Below are 25,780 nucleotides of genomic sequence, written 5' to 3' on the forward strand. Positions count from 1 at the left end.
AGTACATCACGGAGTGTCAGCTTAATGTATCAGACGTTTACCAAGTTGGTGACACCCACGAACACGGGTTTGGTGCTGACACACCTAGAAACATAATCGGGCTGAACCGGGATTCGAACTCATGATCATTGGCTTTTGGCTCAGCGAAAGGGACGCAACTCTGCATAGCGAGTAAAACCATATTCACTCACTCACTCGCTACCATTACTTTTCCGTTTCTATAGCACTGATGTTGCTAAGCGATGATGCTAATGGTCATGATAACAAACTGAGTGAGTGAGTATGGTTTTACGCCGCTTTTAGCAATATTCCAGCAATATCATGGCGGGGGACAGCAGAAAAGGGTTTCACACATTGTACCCATGTGTGGAATCGAACCCGGGTCGTCGGGTGACGAGCGAACGCTTTAACCACAAGGCTACCGTCGGGTGACGAGCGAACGCTTTAACCACAAGGCTACCGTCGGGTGACGAGCGAACGCTTTAACCACAAGGCTACCCCACCGCACACTGGATGATGATGATGTGGAATCGAACCCGGGTCTTCGGCGTGACGAGCGAACGCTTTAACCACAAGGCTACCCCTCCGCCCACTGGATGATGATGATGATGATGATGATGATGATGATGATGATGATGATAAGAACTCACCTGCGGTAACAGAATTCCTATACAAACTCCCCCTATGATGAGCGCTGATCCATCCAGGAATGTCTGGACCCCCTTCAAACACCCCTGCGTGTATATCCGGGACGTCAGCTGTGCCGATGCCTGCAATGTACATATTCAAACATGAAATATACAACAGGTGGCTATGATCAGCTGTCGCCGTTAGTCTAACGGTGTTCTTGAGTTACACTGGTATTTATCACGAAGTAGCGTCCGTTTAGATTCATGTTATATTGCGACACAAAAATGACGACTAAGATTTCGTTTATCAGGATTAGAAAACATACTGCACTATTGCTTGACGTTTTAGATCATACAATCGAATCAAAATCTTATCTGGTACTACGATTCGATACCGTCAAAATCTGACCTCGACATCCAGAGGTCACATCAGGTGACCCCCAAAGCAAACTATGGTCGCCCAATCAAAGCGAAGGAAGCGTGGGTTCTTGGGACAACCAGATGTCAGCCTTCTAACAATCCGGCTTCATTTCTTAACCTCGTTTCAAATATGTTCGTTACATTTACTGGGAATTCTTCCAGTATCAATCGTGGAGATTGTATAACGCTTCTTATGTTCCAGTTTGCGAATGCTTGATCATCACAGCCAGTTGCGACCACGACATGGACTAAAATTAGGCCGTACTCGTATTCTTGTCACACTTAACAGCAATACTTACATCTTGTTCTTTAAGGGCTCCACCTCCGCACAAAATGTTGATTTTATCGCCCTGAAAGATACAAATACAACAGTTTTATGCATCCATGGGCTTTTCACGACAACACGCCTGCATTTCTAAAGTCGACACAGCTTGTTCACTGAACTGGCTGATGACAAGTGAGTAACTATTTAGTTGCATAGTTACTAACACTTGCAGACATTCACTGTTAATTGTTTTCGTTTTCTATGGAGAAATGTGGTTTGATGCAGTTGACGCAGCAAGGTTACAACCTGACTACGACCCCGACGAGATTCCAAGTTAGAAAGAGTTCCCACAACCTAAGCTGGTCGTAAGAAGGGACTTTATGGATAGGGGGGTATGCTAGCTTCAGGCTGCCGTCCTAGGGCTCGAATCTTTGCAACGTGCGGCTTAAAACAACATGGCAGCACTAAAGGATGAGTCTCACCGATTTGATGTTACAGCAGGAGAAGGGGACGGCGCAACTCTCTGGACTTTTGTTGCCGTCGGTGCAGTTGAAGTAGACGTTCAGGTTCCAGTCCAGGTAGCCTTTGTCGTCGTTGCTTAACCCGCAACACAGCAGCTGTAAGGAGAAAGACAGCACAGATGACACCATGCCATACACTCCAGACATTATATCTCCTTACTGTCTTTTTCGTGGATCGAACGCCCCCCCAACAGCGGAAGGTAAGCGGTTCGATCCCCGGCCGGTTATATCAAAAGACGTTAAAAGATGGTACTTGTTGTTACCATGCCTGGCGCTCAGCATAGAGAGGCTTAAACAAGGACTGGTCGGCTCTCAGTCAGTATACGGTGTCTGAGAGGTGGATTCGTGTTACACTGGTATCTTAGTGTGCTAGCACCATAAAACCGACATTAACTTAACTTCCTCCAGTCTAAATCAATAATAGTTTGGCGACAGACATGTACTGTAATCAATACCAAAATGCTTCTAAAACGGTGTTGTTCCAAAGACCACAGCCCGACTCTAAACTCTAGTATTCTGCACTCTACTATTCTTCCTCCTGTTCGATACACTGGTATTCTACGCTCAGGTATTCTACGGGGGCACTAATGGCCCAGTCGCCTAACACGCCCACAAATCTATGATCGTTGGTTCGAATCCCGGTTCGCCCTGATTATGTTTCTAGGTTTGTCCTGGATTTCACGGAAGTGGTAAACGTCTGAGACCTGCATCACTTCGGGATTTCCTCCCACATTAAGCTGACACGCTGTGATATAACTTGAATACTGTTCAAAGCGACATTAAATCAAACATACTCACTCACTCAAGTATGCTACGGTCTCGTAATCGATACCCTATGTCAATATTATCCCTAGGAGGCAGTAATCCTACTCCTGTATGTTAGGTACTTCTGTAATTTGGAAAAGAGCCTCTCGGAAAGATGGTAAAGGACCGAGCATCTGATATTCGGGGAGATTTTTTATTAGAACAGTGACTGTGTCAGAAAATGCTTGAGTGAGTGAGTGAGTTCGGTTTTACGCCGCTTTTAGCAATATTCCAGCAATATCACGGCGGGGGACACCGGAAATGGGCTTCACACATTGTAACCATGTCGGGAATCGAACCCGAGCCTTCGGCGTGACGAGCTAACGCTTTAACCACCAGGCTACCCGAACGCACCTAGAAAATGCTTGAAAATTTAAAAAATATAAAATAAAATAAAAATATTATTATATTCTGTTGGGAAAAAAGACATTCTCTGCCACGAAAATTCATTGTTGCAAGGTGTTTCCTAAAAGAATATTTAGGCTCCTAGTTTTAATTAAAAAATATGCCTGGTTTTGCGTCTGTAGCTGAAGAAATATCTGAATATCCAAACAAAACCCTAAAGCTCACTATAACGCAAGCAAATGCCATATTGTTTGAAGCGTCGTACAATATTGTGAAATCCTCTCCAATACATTTTAATGTGACTTCTGTGTCGAATAATGATAAAATTGTTTCCTAACTTGAAAGGAAATATGTATCACGCTGTATGTGACACCGACATTAGTTTATTGCCATCATAAACGTCCCCGTCTGGGCAAGCTATTAATCTATGATCACAACCGACGGGGATATGAGTCTGCAGCAACAGCTGGCCGGATCTGTTTAAACAGGTGGAACTGAGGTATGTATATATCGCGGCCTCAATCTCCCAGGCAGCGTATGTACTGAGTATAGCCTACCACCGGAGCCCGAGGGTGGGAGCTGGGTGAGGGGTATACATATATACAGCCACTAAACTTAATGACAGGGGGACAGTATATTGCAGTGTAAATATTCCCACCGTAGTGTAAACATTCTGAATGCTCTGTCGGTCACCCTGTCTTTGTGGTAGCTGGCCCTAGGCGTATAATCTGGACAGGGGGTCTGTTCATTTATGTTATTGTTTACATCTGCACTGGGACTGGACAGGGGTCATTTCAAAAATGTTGATTATCAATTGTTAAATCAGCACGGTTAACAATGCTGATGGTTACTGAGAGTCGTAACGAATATACTAATCGAGTAAATGAGTGTGTAGGGTTTTTCGCCACTTTGGGCAATATTCCAGCAACATCACGGTTGGAGAAACCAGAAAGGGGTTTCACAAACTATACCCATGTGGAGAATTGAACCAACATTTCGGCGTGACGAGCGAACGCTTCAACCACAAGGCTACCCCACCGCCCCCATAAGTAATTGATCACTCGTGCGTTTTCGAAACCTAAAATCGGTGGTAATTATCTGACTGTAGGCGAAGGAGAACGTGTTATTGTATATGGTCGTGGAGAAATGAGCCGTGCAGGTGAGAGACCCTGTTCACAGCTACTCGCAGCACGCAGCACGCAGCATGCAGGTCCGTGAGACAGAGATATATTAAGATGAGGATAAGCATTTCCAGCTGATCCGGAAATATCAACAGCAGCCAGGCGATGAATGACATAATAATTCATTTCTGAGAGTATGTACGTATTTACTTCTGTTGTATACGTAATGCTAGTTCGCCTTCGCTGCAGTGACCGTCGCGTGACCTGGCCCCCGAGGTCTCTGTTTGGACAGTTCCTGTCTCAATGATACATGCAGTTGTAGGTTGAGGTTAAGTAGCGTCTTGGCAACACAGTCATATAACCATGTTCACGTAGTCCCCCGCCTGCCCTGGGAAACTGCCATGAAAAATGGCTGATAGCTTGGTCAAGATTGCACTAACTGCAGTACTCCTTGGTCAGGTGAAATTGGGTTTAACAGCGCGTTCAAGGTGAGGTGAAATGGGGTTTAACAGAGCGTTCAAGGTGAGGTGAAATGGGGTTTACGTTGCGTCGTGTGTGTGTGTGTGTGTGTGTGTGTGTGTGTGTGTGTGTGTGTGTGTGTGTGCTAGTAATAACAAGACCACGGAGTCAGTCGGAGAGTTCAAGAATTTTGCACCCACATAGAGGCGTGCGTGCGTGCGTGCGTGCGTGCGGAGTTATAGTGCTAGTCCGCCGCGTTACCATGCCGCAGTTTTAACATGGATTCCCTACTCAGACACAATATACTGTCCTTATTTTATCCCCTTAATGCCGAGCGCCAGGAAAGGTATCAAATAACAATCTTTTAACGTAATGTAGTCAGTCTATAGGTAGCTAGACTATTTTTGACAGCGGCGTTAAACAACATTCTACTCATCAGTGTTCCCAATTCGATTTTATAATTACATCTAAGGGAGACAACTCACAGTCTGCTGCATGACGTCAATGAGATTCTTCATATCATCATCATCTCTATACTTGACGATAGCCTCCCTGAGAACATCCTCGGGGTAGAGTTTGAGCGTCGTCCTGGCGTCGGGGACGTAGTAGAAGACGAAGACGAAGATGATGAGGGCCAGTTCCAGGAACAGAAACAACCCCACAAGGTAGAAATACTGAAACAGGATGACCAGGGTTGAGATGCACCATTCTGAACCCTCTTTAATCCAGACCCCCGTTAATCCGGACTGTGCGGTTCCCGCTTACATCCACCTATCAACGGATTTCCTGATTAACAATTCATTGGTGAGTTGTAGTTGTAAGGAATATACGGTGTCCGGATTACCAGGGTCTGGAATAAATGTTTTCACTGTATACAGGAGGTTCAGTCAATAATAGCAGCCTTTGTAAACCATTGATCCAAGTTTGTTTGTATGTAACAAAATAGTCCCAATTATAAAAACAAATGGAAAGTGAGCCACCCATTTATGGTTACGATAGACAAGTGAGTGAATGAGGTTTTACACCGCTTTCAGCAATATTCCAGCAATATCACGGCGGGGAACAACAGAATTGGGCTTCACACATTGTACCCATGTAGGGAATCGAACCCGGGTCTTCGGCGTGACGAACGAACGCTTTAACCACTAGGCTACCCGACCACCCTTACGACAGAATATAAAACAATATAAATATGTACACATATAAAACAACCTTCCACTGAAAGAGTATATGAATTATATAAATAGAACATAAGCATTATGAGGCAACATAATGCTATGAAGAAAAAAAGATAAATTTGAAAAAAAGATAAATTTGAAAAAAAAGGAAAACTGACGTAAACAATTACCAAGGACTATACATACAATTAACCTGTCCTCTAACAAAAGCCTGCTTGTTTTGCCTGTATAAGGGCATGTTAGTGCTTCTGTACATCATTAAAATCATACGAATGATGTGATGTCTATATGTTTGGGCTTGGCAGTCAAATAGAATACGTTTCAGCTCAGCGAGGCCGATGGTGAATGTGAACTTAAAGCAAAGCATGTCTCCCCGTCCACTTCTCAAGAAATGATGGGGTGAGGTGAAATGGGTTTTAGCGTCGCGGTCAAGATAATTTCAGTGATATGCACGTGTGTGTGCTTGTACTAGTCCAGGCTCCGAGCCGGCCAATCCTTATCTTATACCCTTATTCCCGACAACAAGTATCATAATCATAATTTAACGTCTATTTGTATGAAGCGGCCAGGGGATCGAACTCTGAAATTCTGCTCTCCGGGCAGATGCTGTATCCACTACACCATGAATGAAATGAAGGATGGTTGATGAAGATAAGGACCCTATACTTAAAGCGCCGCTTTGGACTTTTTGTTTTCAGGTGAGTCGAGGTGAAATGGGGTTTAACGTCGCGTTCAAGATTATTGCATTTATATACGGACGTGCATGCACGTGCGTGTATGTGTGTGTGTGTGTGTGTGTGTGGCTGTTTGTACTAGTCCGCACTGATGCCGATTAATAGTGCTAGCCCATTGAGATACCATGCCGCAGTTTAACATGAATACCCCACTCAGACACAGTATACTGACTCCGAGCCGACTAGTCCTTGTTTTAGCCCCTTAATGCCGAGCGCAGATAGGGTAACAACAAGTACCATCTTTTAACGTCTTTTGGTATGACGCGGCCGGGGATCGAACCCCGGACCTTCCACTCTCCGGGCGGACGCTCTACCACTCGACCACGGAGGCGTTCGAACATTATTTCAGTTATATCGCGGCATGTTAGCTAGAGGAAAACCCGGAGTGAAGCAGACTTAGACGTTTACCTCTTATGTACTAACAAACCTAGAAACATAATCACAGCGAATATGTGACTCTTAAGAGAGTGTGTAATACATTAATAAAACTCAGATTTGTTTATGACACTCAAGTCCAAATTTTAGTTTGTTTAAAATTATAATGACGCTATGTTACCCTTCAACGTCAACAATACCATATCACACAGCCAATTAATATGGAGATAACACAGTGTCCTAACAAAATGTACGTACAATCTTAAGGAAGGTGGTGTTCTCCCTAAGGGAGCCTGCACAGCCGAAGAAGGCGAGGAAGAAGGCGATGCAACCAGCCAGACACATCAGACATGACGGGTCGAAGAAGAAGTCAATGGGAGTCCGCACCTTCTTCTCCTTCAGATACAGCACGTAGGCACCCACGATGGCCAGACTGAGACCTATCAGCTGAAATAGTCAAGAACACGTCTATTACATATTGTCTATAAAATAGTGTATATCTGGGAGATAACACGCGACCCTTCGACAGTCGGACACCTATCAGCTGAAATAGTCAAGAACGCATCTATTACATACTGTCTATGAAATAGTATATATCTGGGAGATAACACGCGATCCTTCGACAGTCGGACACCAATCAGCTGAAATAGTCAAGAACACGTCTATGACTTAATGTCTATAACATATTATATAACACAGGTTTCTTCGACAGTCAGACATCTACCAGTTGAAATAGTCAAGAACACGTCTATCACATAATGTCTATAAAATATTGTATAACACAGGATTCTTCGACAGTCAAACATCTACCAGTTGAAATAGTCAAGAACACGTCTATCACATATTGTATAACACAGAAGCCTTCGACTGTCAGCGACCTAACAGCTGAAGGAGTCAAGAATACACCGATGGCATTATGTCTGTAACAAAGTGTATACCTGGGAGACGACATGTGCACACCACGGAGGCTAGACTCGACATAAAAGTTTAGATAGTGTTGTACATATCTATGAATTATTAACATTATGCAAGTCTTGGAATCAGCATATGGGTATCTCGTTGCATTTAGCCGAGCTCCGGCCAATCAGCTCAACAAGTAAGTGAGTGAGGTGAGTTTGACCACGGCTAGCTCACCATGGCGCGTGTTATATTGACAGCTCACTGCCAATCAGCTTCTGTTTGCTGACTACGCTTAAACCCGGAAAACTAGTTACCTGGCCTAGACTTATCTTTCTTTAGTCATGTAGAAGTCTCACGATAACTAGATATATCTTCTACATCAGTTTACACAGGCAATCTATTGTTGTCTACAGGCAATTTTACACAACTTTTAATAATACAAACGTGCGTTCAATAAGTTTTTCAACTTCAATATAAGACCAAATCACAGAATATATTTTGCACTTTTATTTTTCAATATAATCTCCATTCACCTGAATACACTTATTCCATTTGTCCTTCAAGCTTTTAATACCACTTTTATAGAAATCCGCAGATTGTCCTTCTAACCAAGCCTCTGTGGCAGCCTTTATGTCCTCGTCATCCTGGAAGCGCCTTCCACAAAGGGCAGATTTCATTTGCCGGAACAGGAAATAGTCACTAGGGGCTAAGTCTGGGCTATAGGGTGGGTGATTTAACTGTTCGAACCCAGACTTAGCCCCCAGTGACCCTCGTACACACCAGTTTTATTAACTGATGTGTTGGTATATCCTTGACTTAAAGACATTAATTTGTTGTGGTTTATCGTCTTCACGTGATTACTTTTTGAACAACACTTGATCCTCATTATGTATTTTACCGGAATTCAGTAGTTGACACTAATAACATATACGTGGTTGATGCCAAAATATATTTTTACCAGCACATACATCTGATAATCATTATTTAGTTTGTTTCCTGGACATAGTTGATACAAATCACGTATTTTTTCCACTCTCTCAACACGTGTTCTACTATTTCGAATGATTAACCATGGAGCTGTTTTTTTTAATTTTGACATCATTACACCATAATCAGGATAGAATCTTGTTGTGTGGTTTTGAGACAGAGGGATAATGATGTTAAAGCTTCTCGTAAAGAATAGCTCCAGTCTGATGTGGTAGAACACTCATATTTCTTAAGAGGCGGTGCGGTAGTCTTATGGTAAAAGCGTTCACTTGTTACGCCGAAGGTCCCGGTTTCTTTCTCTACATGGTAGATCGTGAAAGTCATTTCTGGTGTCCTGCCTTGATATTGCAGGAGGGGGGCACGGGTGGCCCAGTCGTCTAAGGCGCCGCGATTCGCTGTGCAGAGTTGCGTCCCTTTGCACGCCAGAAACCTATGATTGTGGGTTCGAATCCCGGTTCGCCCCGATTATGTTTCTAGGTTTGTCAGCACCATACCCTTGCTCGTGGGTTTCACCGAAGTGGCAAACGTCAGAGACCTGCACCACTTCGGGCTTTCCTCCCACATTAAGCTGACACGCCGCGATATGACTGGAATACTGTTAAAAGCGGCGTTTAACCCAACTCACTCATTGATATTGCAGGAACATTGCTCAAAGCGGGGTAAAACCTCACTCACTCATTATATTACTTTCCCGTTACTCACTCTACATACGGCCACATAGGTAATTAACACATTGAATATCGTCTGTATGTGACGGATGTCTCGATCATCGATCAAGTCAACAAATTACATAGAACCGTCCTATATATTTTTTAAATGACATTAAACTTCATCCACGGTCTGTCGTGTCATCAAATGATTATCTCTCGTATACTAATGACAGGGTCCATAAGATATCTGAGTCAAATTGACGCCTTTCATAACACGCAATACACACACACGATTTTCTATTCACGAGCAAACCAAAGCTTTACCCAAGCCCGCCGGCGTTTGTTGACTTGAGCTATCGTGTTTTCATCTGCCGGTAAAGCCTGATGTAGTCATACTATACACGGATTAGAGACGCCATACAAGATCATACAGTGCTTACCATCTCAATACCGGCCTAGTTTGGTCTGTTTGTATAATAGTTCGCGTCGACAATTCGCAATGACTCACACTCGCATAAACATGTCATAAGAAAAAGATGATTATATGAATTGACGCCCGTTTTGTAATACACTGTGTGTTGTATATTGATGTATTTGAGTTAAAGTATTATCGTTGTTATCATCGTGGTTTTGAATGTTATCATCATAACTGCTGATATCAGTTCCTCATTTATTATCTGTAGCAGTGAGTGAGTGAGTGAGTGAGTTGGGTTAAACGCCGCTTTTAACGCGGCGTGTCAGCTTAATGTGGGAGGGAAGCCCGAAGTGATGCAGGTCTCAGACGTATACCACTTCGGTGAAACCCACCGAGGTCTGAGGTTACGACACGTGGAACACAGATGATATTTTGGACAATAACAAAGTAAGGTGATATGGATGTCTATGTAACGGAGATTCCTATCTATATTCTGTACATGAGTATGCTGTTAGTGAGTGAGTGAGTTGGCCTTCAACAGTATTCCAGTTATATCACGGCGCGTCAGCTTGATGTCGAGGAAGGCCCGAAGTGATGCAGGTCTTAGACGTTTACCACTTTGGTGAAACCCAGAAGCACGGGTGTGGTGCTGACAAACCTAGAATATGGGCGGGGCGAACCGGGATTCCAACCCACAACCATAGGTTTCTGGCGTGTCCAACGGGCGCAACTCTGCACAGCGAAACGCGGCGCCTTAGACAATTGGGCCACCCTTGCCCCCAGTCTGGACATGACAATCCAGTGATCGATATTGTGAGCCACGACCCACGCCGTTGGGATACCATGACACGAACACGAAAAGAATCAGTTCACCCAGCTTGACCACCCGATCCATTTGGTCATCGTTTGTGAGCATAGTGGTGGTAGAAGTAGTAGTAGTTGTAGTAGTAGTCGAAGAAGAAGAAGAAGTAGTTGTGGAACAGAGTCATCCTGCTTGACGGCAGTAAGTAATCTATTATCCCATCACACGCACAGAAAATGGCCATTAGCAACATTATATGTTTCATAGGCAGGTTGGTGATACGCATAATTTTGACACCATTCAGACTGGCCTCGTGTAAATCATGACCTTCCAAGGGAGTTTTATGTCAGTGCAGACAAGGTCAGAATGCAACCTAATCTTATTGTATCATATCGGGGTTACGGTTACACAAATACATGTTGAATCATGATTTCATCACTGAGTGTCTATAACAAACGTCAGCATACACACCACTACCCACCTCCCCACCCCCCCCCCCCCACCCCCCCCCCCCCCCCACCCCCCATCCACCCCTTCCCCTCGAAAACGTAATGATCTTTCAACCCTCTTGAAATCAAGAAACAAAATAATGTGTCATGAAACTTCTTGTCCAAATGTTTATGATTTTATTGCGACACTCCCAAAGTGCCTGTGACTTTTCTCACGACCTATAAACGAAACAGAATTGTGAATTATATGTTGATGCCAGGAAAGTCACATAATAATATGTATGTTTGCGTGTGTCTGTGCGTGTCTGTTTGTGTCTGTCTATTTGTTGTTGTTTTGTGTGTGTGTTTGTGTGAGTGTGTCTTTGTCTGTGAGTGTGTGTGTGTGTGTGTGTGAGAGAGAGAGAGATAGAGCGAGTGTGTGTGTCTGTGAGTGCGTGTGTGTGTGTGTGTGCGTGTCTATGTCTCTGTGTGTGTGTGAGTGTGTGGGTGGGTGGTGGGAATGGGGTTGGGGTGGGGTGGGGGTGATCGGGATGGGGTCATCCATGCTATTTCATTGCGACTTCCAAATTACTTGTCCATTTAAATGATGTTCCCAAAGTACGCAAACAGACAAATTGTATAAAAAAAATAACGCAACTATTAACAACTCAACCATAAAATAACGTCTTCAGTATTCTACATTCTTCCCAAATGTTCTGGCACAGGCTGCGTGTTGCCGGGATCACTCGGAAGGGCGCACACAGTCACGATACACAACGCCACACTGAACACGAGGCTCTATGCCTGGTTCTACATGATAGAGACTGACATAACATGGGCTATTAGAAATGATTATGCATTACAGTAAACCACGGTTATAACGAACACGCTTATAGCGAACTGACGGATATAACGAACTTTCTTTTTTGGTCCCGACTATCTGCTGTAGTTATGCTGTATATATGCTTATAACGAACTACGGTTATAACGAACTAAAACCAGTTCGTTATAACCGTACTTTACTGTATGTCGGTGTGTACATGAAGGTATGAAGTATCCAGACAATAAATGTGTGGTCCTCACAATTTGAAAACATCCACAATGTAACAACAGAGGGGCAAATGTGTTGTTTTTTTGTATGACGGCTCCGGCGGACCTACTGTTGCAAAACTAATTCCTTCAATTTATACATACACCAAAAAGCGATGCCAGACGGTGTGCACATTTCTGATCACAGATAGCTGTCATGAATGCATCGTTCAGCAGTTAATGCGAGCATTTCGTTAAATGGCATGACATTAAGTCATATTGATACATGGACATTACACGTATTGATATGTGCTGTTGCTATGGTAACCGTAGCCTGTAAAGAGAAGCGTGATTTAACTATATTCGTTCCAACATGCTGTCCATGTAGCGTTTTAGATACAGTCGAACAACGTTGTGGCGAACCTGGATGTGTCGAATTTCCTGTTGTCTCGAACTCATTTGACTCGAACAATACAAAAAATAATTATAATGTCCACACACCCACTCGCCAAGAGTTTTAACTCACTCAACACACTTGTGTCCGAACTCAAAGCGATTGTCGCAATTGCATCAACGACAGGTAAGGGGTAACAAGATCAGATTTTACTACAAAAGAGACAATAACCAAGGGAGATTGTCGAGACCAAGGTCGAAGTATGTTATTATTTCTTACAAGATGGTAAACGTGGTACGAAGCCAAAGATGACTAGATTGCTTGTAATAATCATTCATTAGTTTTCGGAAATTGGCTTTGTTGGTTGTCTCGAACTCCGGATAACTCGAACTTGTTTTGCCTGTATACTTTTTAACTTGCACAGGACAGGACAGGAGAGAGAGAGAGAGAGAGAGAGAGAGAGAGAGAGAGAGAGAGAGAGAGAGAGAGAGAGAGAGTAAATATAAGTTATTTTGGTGAAATAGATCAAACTTGATATATAAATATGCTGTATTCATTTCGCCAAGCAAATTATCACGTTTAAGAAAAGAACAGTCATACTTATCGAGAAAAGGGGATTCATACATCCTTGAGAAATCCAGATTTCCGGCTTTTTACTGATTTCAGTCAGTTTACACAATGATTTTTACTTACACGACATACGATTTTGCAATTGGACCAAAGATTATATGAAGTCATTGCCAACTATGACGTTCAGTTTGGCCTCAGTCTATAAGTGTTACACTCCAGTGAACTCGCACAGAGTGAAGTCAGTCGTTAAATGATTGATAACTAACCGAACTCAGTATCCTATTATCTATAACTTTGTCAACTTTTATCATTCCTCAACGGTCTTCCCGCAGCACTGACTGGACGGTTGTCTTGACGACAAGATGGCGTGACTAGATTTTGATCTCACAGATGAAGTAGCACCCCTGATCAGTCAGTCGTGTAATGTTTATGTTTTTTAACTCTGGGTAAAGTAGCTATAATGGGTAACATAATCTACCTTGCGGCATACTGTACTGCGGGAAGATGAATACAACTAGTTAACCAATCGGGGTGACCACAGTAATCGTTCTCTCCAGTCTCAAACGTTTTTGGCCATTTTGCAACTATTTCAATCTTGTGTCCAGAATGGATAATTTCAAAAGTATGTCCTCCTCATTCTTCTTGAGCAATGTCAGCACTCTACTACATATGTAGTATGACTGAGACGCGTTGTCATAGGGACTGTAGTATTGTTTTTAAAAAGGTGTCAAAACACTGAAATACTACAGACCCATTGTCATAGAGACTTTAGTATTATTTTCAAAGGTGAGTCACAAATACTGAAATACTATAGACCCGTTGTCATTGAGACTGTAGCATTGGCTTCAAGAGTGTGTCACAAATACTGAAATACTACAGATCCGTTGTCATTGATACTGTAGCATTGACTTCAAGAGTGTGTCACAAATACTGAAATACTACAGACCCGTTGTCATTGAGACTGTAGCATTGGCTTCAGAGGGTGTGTCACAAACACTGAAATACTACAGACCCGTTGTCATAGAGACTGTAGCATTGGCTTCAAGGGTGTGTCACAAACACTGAAATACTACAGACCCGTTGCCATTGAGACTGTAGCATTGGCTTCAAGGGTGGGTCACAAACACTGAAATACTACAGGACCGTTGTCATAGAGACTGTAGCATTGGCTTCAGAGGGTGTGTCACAAACACTGAAATACTATAGACCCGTTGTCATTGAGACTGCAGCTTTCAACACAAACTGTGGTATGAAGGATTCAACCCTACAGATGTGTAGTGAGTCTCGTTTGAAGAGTCATTCTGTCTGTGCTCACACATATTCACTGAAGGAAACATAACCTAAACAAATACGTTCTTTTTATGCAAATTGTGTGAGTCACGGGTGATACCTGGAGGGGAGGACATGCTCACCCTTTCCGCGAACACCTGGTGTCATCACTGACCTTCAGTGAATTGATATAATTGTCACGGCTATTTTGCCATTCTGCTCAATGGAATCGTTTCGGCGGATAATCGAGACTGGTTAATCTCTGGCGTTTGTATGCATAAAACCTCATGTCTCATTTATCAGATAGCTATATGCGATTTATCTAAAAAGTACATATTTAATATTAATTTTGTAACAACGTGGTTTATCTTCTATGTTGTTGAAGATAATAACGAAGTAGATACTGGCACGTGTTATGGAATTATATCAAATAAGAATAATATCCAGCGTCCTCACTGACTGTTCCTGCTGTCTCTAATTCACTGTGTCCCGCGCGCGACACCGAGGCTCATGATGTCATCACATACATCATTGTAATATACCAACCTCAGCTAAATCCGGAAACCCACGTTCAGACAGCTCGTACATAACGCAACGCTTACCAGTCAGGAATTGTGTGACGGACTGTACCAGCCACAAACAGATAGGTTTCCTTGGATAATACATCTCATTCAAACAGTTAACAAGAATAATCGCACGAAATGGTTCTCAGCGCCATTTTCAAAGTCGTCTGCCGAGAAGCGGGGACAGATATGACACGTGACAGCCCTGATGTCAGAGGTCACGTGACGCCCATCCTACCCAACGTGGCACCTATGATATACCTCTGTAAACCAAAGCGACAAAAACATTGCATACTCATAATAAATCTCCGCGAAACGCAAATTCCATTGCGGGATTCCGACTACATTATTAGCATGCGTTTATGAATGACTATCCAATAGAGATGATACCACGGGTCAAAAACACATGCAACGGCAAGTCAGTTGTTCACACCTGGAAAAGCACTGCAACATGTGGTACAAGCCAAATGGGGAACTGCATCAACCATCATTTTTGATGCGTTAAATTTGGAAATGCTCTCCACATGTCTACCATAAAACTTTTGAAAACTTGAATGTTGTAACCTTGATCAAACAACTTTTGAGCCAGAGTCGTTTGACGATCTTTGAAATCTTGTTAGAAAGAGCAAGCTCGATTGTACCCCAAAGGTTGTGAAATATAAACACCAAAGTGAGTGAGTGAGTGAGTTTGGTTTTACGCCGCTTTTAGCAATATTCCAGCAATATCACCGCGAGGGACACCAGAAATGGGCTTCACACATTGAACCCATGTCGGGATTCGAACCCGGGTCTTCGGCGTGACGATCGAACGCTTTAACCACTAGGCTACCCGACCGCCACTAAACACCAAAGACTGGAGTTGCTGGAACATTTATCTACATAAAGGAAAGTTTGACTAGTGGACCGATGAAGTTCTCCCTCATGCCATATAGTCTTGTGGATATTGGTTCGTCACTCTGAACAGAAGACGGTTCAAAATACGAAATCTCAACATGTTCCGTTACTTTAAAGTAGCGTCACACTCTAAATCATTCCTGTCGTGCTTGCAACCAATGGAACAGGTGTGCTGGTAGTACTAAGCTCACTGTTTCCTGAAGGAAGCAATGATGGAAGAGGAAATGACCAATAACAATACATCACCCGGTATGACACCTCGGAAATACTGAGAGAAGGAATGCCACACACTACCACACAGAGACTATAGTCATAATAAATATTTCGAATGCAGCCCATGCAAGTCTACAATGGTTGTCAAGTGTGGATTACTGAAGTTTAAGAAAATGAAGAAAATTAATTTAACAGCTGTTTTTTTCTGAAAAATATTTTCATTTTAGAGACTAGATGTCCAGCAGGACTATATTGTCACAAGATTACGTGCCTTTAAAAAAAATACCATTGACTATATACCATACTTCGGCCTTGTGGGATACATGGGTCAATACGTTTATATTTCTATAAAGCGACGTAATCCTGTGATAAAGTATGACTTGGCTAGACTTGGTCTGGAACTCGTTGAACTGAATCTTTATAGCTAGACTCGGCTAGACTGATGTTGGTATAGCTGGAAGAGGTCCCTGGGGATGTAACGTCAGCTATACGGCTAGACTGGCTCATGTCTCGTGATGAAGGAACGACTGGATGTTGGCAGGAATTGGACACGGAATCCTGAGTCTGTCCGCTGGTGATTGGAACCACGTGCCCCTATCATCAGCACTCGTTAACGCCAGCACCCTCTGACCCCTACTTCAGTAACACTTTGCCCCGACCCTGGCCTTGCTACAAGTCTGTACTGAAAGAAATGTCCATGGATGCGTATCAGTTCTATCCTTCTAATTATCAAGTTTAGATGTGGACTCCAGTCTCTTATAATTAAATAGTTCGTATTATTTACATAATCTAGAAATTATGATTTAAACTAATAATTATTGCCGTAGAGACTTGTGCAAGTCTACCCGACCCAGGGATATGGGTCTGGGTCATAGCATCTCATCAAAACAATGCAGCACCCACTCAGATATACACTGCTGTATGATGTGGTGCAGGCCTGGCATTTGACGGTAACGTAATCACATTTGGAAAGATCACTGAATGTATATGGTTACTGCACTTATTTTCTGTTGCAAGTTTCAAACTCTTTCATACAGAGGGAATACAATTAATAACGTATTGGACCCGTGAAGATTCTGGGGTAGAATCGGTCTTCAGCAACCCATGCTTGCCGTAAAGGGTGACTAAGCTTGTCGTAAAAGGCGGGTGGTCAGGCTCGCTGACTTGGTTGATGCATGTCATCGTATCCCAATTGCGTGGATCGATGCTCATGATACCAATCACTGGATTGTCTGGTCCAAACTCGATTATTTACAGACCGCGTGCGGCGTTAAACAACAAACCAACCAACCATAACGTATTGTCTCAAACAAAGGCACGAACATTTTTCTGATAAAGACCGGAGATCGATGCTCATGATGTCAATCAGTGGACTGTCTGACCCAGTCTCAAATGTTTACAAACCGACGTCATATACATGAAATAGTGCGAAATGCGGCGTTAAACAAAAACAAACAAAAAATCCTTATTAAACCCGAATCTAACATTCTTCTTGAAAGAAATTGGTGTTCTAATTCTAATGACACATCGCAGTCTTCTTTCTGTAAAGTATTCAATTGTAAAACTAGCAGTTAATGACACAAAACAGAATGGACGTGAAAATATTGAAACCAAAATAAAAGCTAAATCCGTCTTCTCAGCCAGGCAGAAACATACCGCGAGGGCAAGTCATTGTCAGGCTCCAGGCTGTTTATGGTTCGGGGATTTTGAGCTCAGCACCTTGGCTCGGAGGTAGGAATAAAAATAAATAATTCGTTTCTTTGTATAAAAGTTGGATTGAATATTTTCTCTCTTATCTATGTTCCTTGTGTCCTTTTGAATTGTGACTGATTATAGCAGTTAAATGGAATACTGTTTGGAGTCCCTGAAAACCTATGCATATTATTTGTCGTGGCTACATACATCGTTTTCAACGAACATTAAGGGGTATATTATCTGGGTCAGACAGGGAAACACTTGATAATAATGATTTGTACCGTGCTCGGTGGTAATAAAAAGCTGTTAATCAAGCACTAAAACATATGACAACTTAAACCAATTTGACGTAAAATATAAACTGCCGGGCAAAAGAAAGACTTAGTATATAATTAAAAATTGGATTTGATAAAAATATTACAAACGTTATCAAAACGTTACTTTGGTTGAAAACATCGCCCCCCAGACCCCCCCCCCCCCCCCCCCCCTCTGCCCCTTGGTCCCCACCGCACCCCCCGCACCCCTGACTGACCTACACGTGCGGGAAGGTGAGACGAACGCTTAGTCTCTGAAATAATTCATTTTGATAGAAACAAGCAACTGCATTGAAACTGAAAAGGAGCCCCAGTGAGATGGCAGATTCAGAACCTGTGGAAAAGTTAAAGGTTATTTTAAGTTTAAGGTTATAGCATTACAGTAAGAACTCTGACGAAGGGTAAAATAATATGGTTCAAGGACTGTGAGACGAACTAGAGGGAAGGTCTACGCAATTTCAAGCTAGTCACGAATTCAAATATCCTGTTACATATTTACATACACTGCTATGGCGTATTGTATGTCGATTTGTGACTTGATTTCTACCCTGATATTTGCAATAACTGAATCAACATATGGAGTAGTGAGTAGATGGGTGAGTGAGTGAGTGAGTGAGTGAGTGAGTGAGTGAGTGAGTGAGTGAGGTGGGTTTACCCCCGCCGTTGAACAATGTTCCAGTTATATCACGGCGTGCCAGCTTAATGTCAATGACAGATTATTAAGTCTAATATAATTAAAAAGGCATATATCCGCACGATTTTAACACAAAATGAGTGTTTTATATAACTTAGTAATCGCTGCAAGTAGATCTGTCAGTATAGACTTGCATGGGATATATTTGTTTCAGGGTCTGTATGACAGACTAGCAGGATACCATACAAAACGATCTCGATGAAAATAATAAACAACTTGAATCAGCAAGGACATATCACAGTTCTGGAACCATATTATTTTCGCTTTCGCCCAGCCCTTTAATAATGTATTTCTAGAGCCCTAAATGAAGCAGGTCTAGATTAAATATCCTATCTTACTAGGGCTAAATTTTCAATTTAAATGGAGTTGTTTAGTTCTGTCAAAATTATATATTTAGGCGTTAGTCTAACTATTCCACTGCATAGGACGAGGAACCTTTCATAATCTGGAACTTCACCATGTCTGAGATGAGGATGAAAGTTGTCAAGTGTGTTCGCAATGAGTGAGACACGTGCATGTATGAGACGTGTAAACCAAGTGTATGTTTGTGGTTTTACGCCGCACTCAGCAATATTCCAGCTATAGGACCAGACAATCCTGTGATTGACATCATGAACATCGATCCTTGCAATTGGGATCGATGACATACATCAACCAAGTCAGCGAGCCTGACCACCCGATCCCGTTAGTCGCCTCTTATGACAAGCATAGTCGCCTTTTACGGCAAGCATGGGTTGCTGAAGACCTTTTCTATCCCGATGTTCACGGGTCAAACCATTTGTAAAGGTAAAGCTATATTGTGTCCAAAACGCTGATTTTAGAAGGGGTTTAAAATGCTTTGTTTCTAATATTTGAAAATGAACAAGTCAAATTCATGTTGACTTCCTTTGACATTTGGTTAGGGCCTTCATACAGGTTATATTTTGTCTTGAATTTCAAAATACCGTTTTTCCTTCAGACAGATTAGCCATGTCTGTACTTTACAGTGTTAGAAGTGATTATAGGAGTGTGGTTTTACGACGCGTTTACCAATATCACGGCGGGGGACACCAGAAATTGTAAGAAGTGGTTATTGTGGGTATGGTTTTACGCCGCTTTTACCAATATCACGGTGGGGGACACCAGAAATGGGCTCCACACATTTTACTCAGGAAGTGATTGTAGAAAATAACAGGCTAGTTGAAAACACGTTTAATGATGTTCATAGCATTTCTTCAAAGGTTTCCGACATTGAAAGACTCGACATTTCAAGTAGGCCACACTGCCTTTATCTCGTGTGCCTCGTCCACATTACATCCATCAAATGGTGAGTGAATTATTAAATTTGATATTTACACACGTTCCTTTGAAGCTCTAGACTACTATGCATATGGCGTTATTTTAAAAAGGTTAATGTGTATATTTTTAGACACTATACTAAATGGCTTAAGCGTTTAACAACATTGTTAGGACACTAAAGGTGAAGTGAAATGGGGTTTAACGTCGCGTGCAAGATTATTATATAGCGACGTGCATGCGTGTGTGTTTGTGTGTGTGGCTGCCTGCTTGTACTAGTCCGGACTGATGCCGATTTATAGTGCTAGCTCACTGAGATACCATGCCGCAATTTATCATGAATATCCAAACCGACCAGTCCTTGTTTTAGCCCCTTCATGCCGAGCGCCAGACAGGGTAACAACAAGTACCATCTTTAAACGTCTTTTGGTATGACGCGGTCGGGGATCGAACCCCGGACCTTCCGCTCTCCGGGCGGACGCTCTACCACTAGACCACGGAGGCAGTCTTAGGACACTAAAAGGTGACTAAAAGGTAACTACATACGTTTATGAACCGTGCCTTTACAAACGTCTCGAGCTCAACTGGTTAGTCCACGAAACGGTTGAGCACATTGCGTGTATACTGCATTAGTATTCTCACACTTGAATGAGCTCATTTATTGATTTCATAAATACTTAACCAAACTACTCTCACCGCGCGTTCCATGTGTTTACGAATAATGAGTGAGTGGAAACCTGTTTGACGACCATTATGAATGCAAATAGGGACTAGGCTATGTGTATTCTTGAGACCAAGAATTGTGTTTGGCAGGACTGTTGCAGAGTTCCGCTTCACTGAAGAGGGTCAATATAACAAGAATATAAAAAACGTAAATATGAATATTAAACTTTTAATGGCCTTTACGGAGTCGACTGTAGGGAAGGGTAATCCCGGGTCACGAGAGACTAGTTTATAGCCCTCGAGTACTTGCTTATTCGATATTGTGATATCAGGTGTTCGCGTCACAAACACATGCAAAGGCAAGTTAATTTTTCAACTGGTAAAAACACGTTAACACATCGTACAAATGAAAAGAGGGAATTGCATCAGACATCCTTTTTTTATCACAACTGCGCCAAATTTGGAAATTCGCTGGATGCCATGACATGACATCTGGTTCGCGGATGCCATTATTTTAGTGTTGAAAATTTATATTTTCGTCGTTTTTCTTGCAAAGAGTGACACATCAATCACATATTTAGTTCTCAGTTTATGAGCATGCATGGTCATGCATTCTATGTGAAAACCCCAGATTAATTTACTTGTACCAGCTGTGTACACTGATATAACTCAATAGTTGAAAAAATTATGCCAAGACAAATTAAGTGGTTTGTCGGACTCCGAGAGGGGGGATTGGCACCCTCATTGAACCTGGTTTTCGATGTGAAGGGTGAACGCTTCAACCTCTAGTCTATCCAAAAAGCTTCTTAATGGTGACTCCATGTTTGTTCCTATATTCTACAACCTAGTGTAGGAGTGTTTCATGTTTTATATTATTAAAATATTTGTAATCCGATTCTGGTTAGGATAATCACATTGGTTTGTATGCTGTTTTGGTTGTTGTTTAACGCCGCACTCAGCAATATCCCACCTAACAGACTGTATATAATCGCGTCTGGACCAGACAATCTAGTGATTGATATGAGCATCGATGTACGCAACAGGGATGCGATGACATGCATCAACCAAGTCAGCAAGACTGATCCTCCGATCCTGTTACTCGCCTCTTACAAGAGGTAATTACCACAACGTATGGTACGGCTCACTGACAAACTAAGATACTCCAACCCCGACCTTAAAACCGTTCCCTGAAAACAAAAATATGCTTAATTAACACCCGGAAACAATAGTCTACCGGATGTCAGCGGTTAACCTTGACCTTTGATGGATATAGCACGTGGGAACTCCACGAGACTCGCTCTCAATGTGTTTGTGAGCCGTCTGCTTTCCACTATCTGCGGGTAATCTACCGTGTGGGTTATTAAATAGAATGTAATGACATATAATTACCCCTCAATAACATATACCATGTAGATATACATGTATTGTGTATACGAATGTACAAGAGCGTCCTCGACAGCGGTGAAGGTACTATGTGGTACACAAAGCAAGTGAAATCGATACATAAACATAATACAATAATTTATAAATACATTTCCTATTGTGTGATCTTCGCTCAGTCGTTTGTTATAAACTGCTGGGCATAAGAAATACGCACCAAAGTTTGCTGGTGGCTTAAAGGAAACATACAAGAAATGGTCAGACGATGGAGACGTATTTGAAACGGGTACCATATGTGTTTTTACAAAACGTTTGCAGCGTTTCGGTGACTGTCTTCGTCATGGTTACATCCTGCTCACGTTTGTTATGGTTTGGTCAAATCCAATTTTTAAATGTATACTTTCTTTTGCCCGGCAGTTTACTTTAAATTGCTGCCAGTGCCATTTTTTCCGAGACTAAACTCCCTTTAAATGTTACCGATAACACCCAATGTGGTAATCATAATATATATATATCATATAAGAGTTATGAGTATTGTAGGGGGCACGGGTGGCCCAGTCGTCTAAGGCGCCGCGATTCGCTGTGCAGAGTTGCGTCTCTTGGGCACACCAGAAACCTATGATTATGTTTCTAGGTTTGTCGGCATCATACCCGTGCTCGTGGGTTTCACCGAAGTGGTAAACGTCTGAGTCCTGCATCACTTGGGGCTTTCCTCCCACATTAAGCTGACACGCCGTGATATAACTGGAATACTGTTAAAAGCGGCGTTAAACCCAACTCACTCACTAAGTATGAGTATTTTATCAATACAGTCCTCCCTGGCTATCATTTAAGCTTTCGTCTAGCGGAAATATGACATTATAAACAGGGAGGTGAAAACAGACCTTACTGACATGCTATATAGAAATAGAAAATGCCAAGATATTTAGTCTTATAGAAAAGGATATTTTCACTGACATCAAACAAATTTGTTTGTTATTTTGAGTAAGTGAATGATTCTCTGTGTGAGGATTAGCTGCGAAAACATCTGAGATCAATGCAATTAGTTCGTTTAATTAGAAGGGGGAATCGTCTTCAAAAGATGAACCACATTGCCAATTGGTGTCAAAATTTTAAAAATAAATATGGCACTATAGAACCAGGGATTTTGCACTGCGGAAATCCGTTCTAAGAAAAACATGGCATTATAACCAATGTGGCATTATAACGAGGACTGCAGTATGAGTAATAACGATGACAACAGCGATATTGAATTATGTCATCTCATGCTATTCTAATAACGCGGAAGGGATATCTGTTTAAGATATATTGTACGGGCCAGCTTGAGTTAAATCTGTGTTTGATAAGCGTTAAAAGTTTTTCACAAAATAATGTACATTTAAATGTTCCCAAACCACGCCTCTGCTTCGTGTTAAAACACAATCAAGTTATTCAATCTATAGTCCGTCGTATCAACATTTCGTGAGTGCACCCAACCAATCCCTCTTTACAGACATCTTATGTTTCAGCCTGTGTCAGTCCCTTTGTTCCCTTGTGACTTGGTGGTGTTCAGCTAGACTTGTACAAGTCTCTAAGGCAATAATTATTAGTTTAAATCATAAGTTCCAGATAATGTGAATAATAAGAACAAGTTGTCCCTATAAGAGACTGGATTCCTTGTACTGTCCACATATCTACACTTGCCTATCATGAGAATAGAATTACTACACATCCATGGACATTTCTGTCAGTACAGCCTTGGAGCAAGGCTAGTGTTCGCGATCAGCACCACCCCGGTTCTCCCATCACGCAAACACTTTTACAACATTCTGGATCTGCCTCTTGGATTATTATATTTAGAAGCTTGTATCAAAGTTGCATTGATTCACCTGTTTACAGCGACATTAATCTCAGTATTACGATACAGCAATCAAATCGTAGTGTGATATATGTTGGAACATGTATTTTATCATCTACTAAAGGGACGCTCTTAAGAAAGTATGAGTTTATCAAGTACAATAATTCGCATCCTGGGGGTGCAAGCATCCGACACGGATACTAGCTATAGAAGCCATGTGTATTTTTTATTATTTTAAAATACATGTATTACGTAATAACTCTTCAAATCAAGGTACACTATAATAAATTTGGTTAAAACATGAAATAATTAGTTCATCATAACAAATGTCATATTAATCAATAATAAAAATAATTGAAGAGAATTTCCTTTCGTAGTAAATAATTAATTAACTCAAGGATGAAAAACAAAGAAAATACATTAAACTCGAGTAACAATCCTACACATTGTCCTAGTTTCACAGAATATGTGGACATGTAACGTTTTACAGTCCTGGCATGCATATGGTCATAAATCATCCGGTCACAGCTGCTTTCTGACATACCGAGTTGTTTATGTCAATCAATATCACAATGCCGTTACATGTGCGCAGGTAGTGTTGTTTCGGGAGCTGGATTGAAATAACACAAGACAGACCGAATTCCTCAGGAGGGTCACGTGACGATTCCTCAGGAGTCACATGACGATTCTTCAATCTACCGTGGCTGATATGATCATGTAAATATACCTGTTTACTTGTATGTGTTCATGTTTACCAATAGCGCATGGGTATGGATAATGCGGGCGTCTCTTTCTAACGCCTATAGTCGAAACGGTTTGACATGTTGTGATTAATGACTATATGGTAGAGAGTCTATTGATGTGTTTGTGTGTATTTCAAATCTTGGACAATGTCATTCACGCCCATTCATAATAGTCTTCAAAGCGTAATGACACGACAATGTTCTCATTAATCTTAGTTACGCTAAATGGGCGGTTGTTGGGGAAAAAAGAAATACACAATTTACATATCTCCAAATCCCAGTGTAATAGTTATAGACGACTGTGTGAAAGTTTTAGGTTTCCCGTCATTAGCAGCTGATCGTATTCATGTGGTATGTAGGTTTGGCGATATATATTTCGTTAGATCGCTAGTTAATGAGGATAATCTCATGTGAATACCAATACAAAATTCGGATATTTCACTTCCGTGTGTGGGAAAGATCGTTTTAAAATTATTTTAAGTATTGTACCCTCCTTTTCACACTGACATACTTCAGTGATTAATCAGTGTGAATGGAAACATATGAGATTAATAAAAAATTGGCTTTGAATAGTAATTTCGGGATATTCGTATAAGCTGAGTTTTTAGAACAACCCAAAGAGCGAAAGCGAACAAAAAACAGGTTCTCACGAAATACAATGCTTTCAAACAATCACAACACAGCGACATCACGTGGTACGATCCACAGCCTCAGCATCAAAGCCAAGTATGAACAAATCGATGAAGATAGTCATACTTACGATAAACAGAAAGTTTACGAAGAACAGGACATATTTCACGAACAAACTGACAGCACTCCGTCCAGGATCGGTGCGGGGTCTTCCTCTCGCCATATTGGAGATATCCAAGTCCCGCGAGCACACTGATCCCAGATCTCACACACACGGGGCTGGGGAGTCGGAGTAAGGAGTTCAGCTGTGACCATCTACCCGGAACACAGGCTACAGTTGGGCACAGTTGGGAGGGCCATCCGTTCGTCACCGTCAGGGTTCAGAGCAGTCACAAGTCTTGTTCGAGTGAGTGGCAGTGCGCGGAGCTCGATGACTCAGCAGTTCGTTGGATCTGTAGCGTGTTTGTATATTGTAGGTAGGAGCTTTGGATGCAGCGAGAATCATACGGTATGGATGTAGACTGCAACACACAGGCATTTACTCAACACTGAACATTTACCACTCTATCAGGCAGGCATATTCA

At 42.0% G+C, this 25,780-nt stretch overlaps 1 protein-coding gene across 1 annotated transcript in view; it reads right to left on the bottom strand.

Annotated features, from left to right (window-relative positions):
• Positions 1-25,780, bottom strand: part of LOC139452478 (tetraspanin-5-like) — a 28,629-nt gene extending 2,849 nt beyond the window's left edge. Inside the window, exons 1-6 of the mRNA XM_071233969.1 lie at positions 25,327-25,780; positions 7,110-7,298; positions 5,050-5,238; positions 1,797-1,931; positions 1,349-1,399; positions 651-770 (exon numbers count right to left, since the gene is read on the bottom strand). Of these exons, the coding sequence (XP_071090070.1) occupies positions 651-770; positions 1,349-1,399; positions 1,797-1,931; positions 5,050-5,238; positions 7,110-7,298; positions 25,327-25,419 (777 nt within the window). The 5' untranslated portion in view covers positions 25,420-25,780. The remainder of the gene's footprint in view (positions 1-650; positions 771-1,348; positions 1,400-1,796; positions 1,932-5,049; positions 5,239-7,109; positions 7,299-25,326) is intronic.

The sequence above is a fragment of the Haliotis cracherodii genome, unplaced genomic scaffold, assembly GCF_022045235.1.
Source record: "Haliotis cracherodii isolate W230 unplaced genomic scaffold, xgHalCrac1.p SCAF_9, whole genome shotgun sequence".
Taxonomy (NCBI): domain Eukaryota; kingdom Metazoa; phylum Mollusca; class Gastropoda; order Lepetellida; family Haliotidae; genus Haliotis; species Haliotis cracherodii.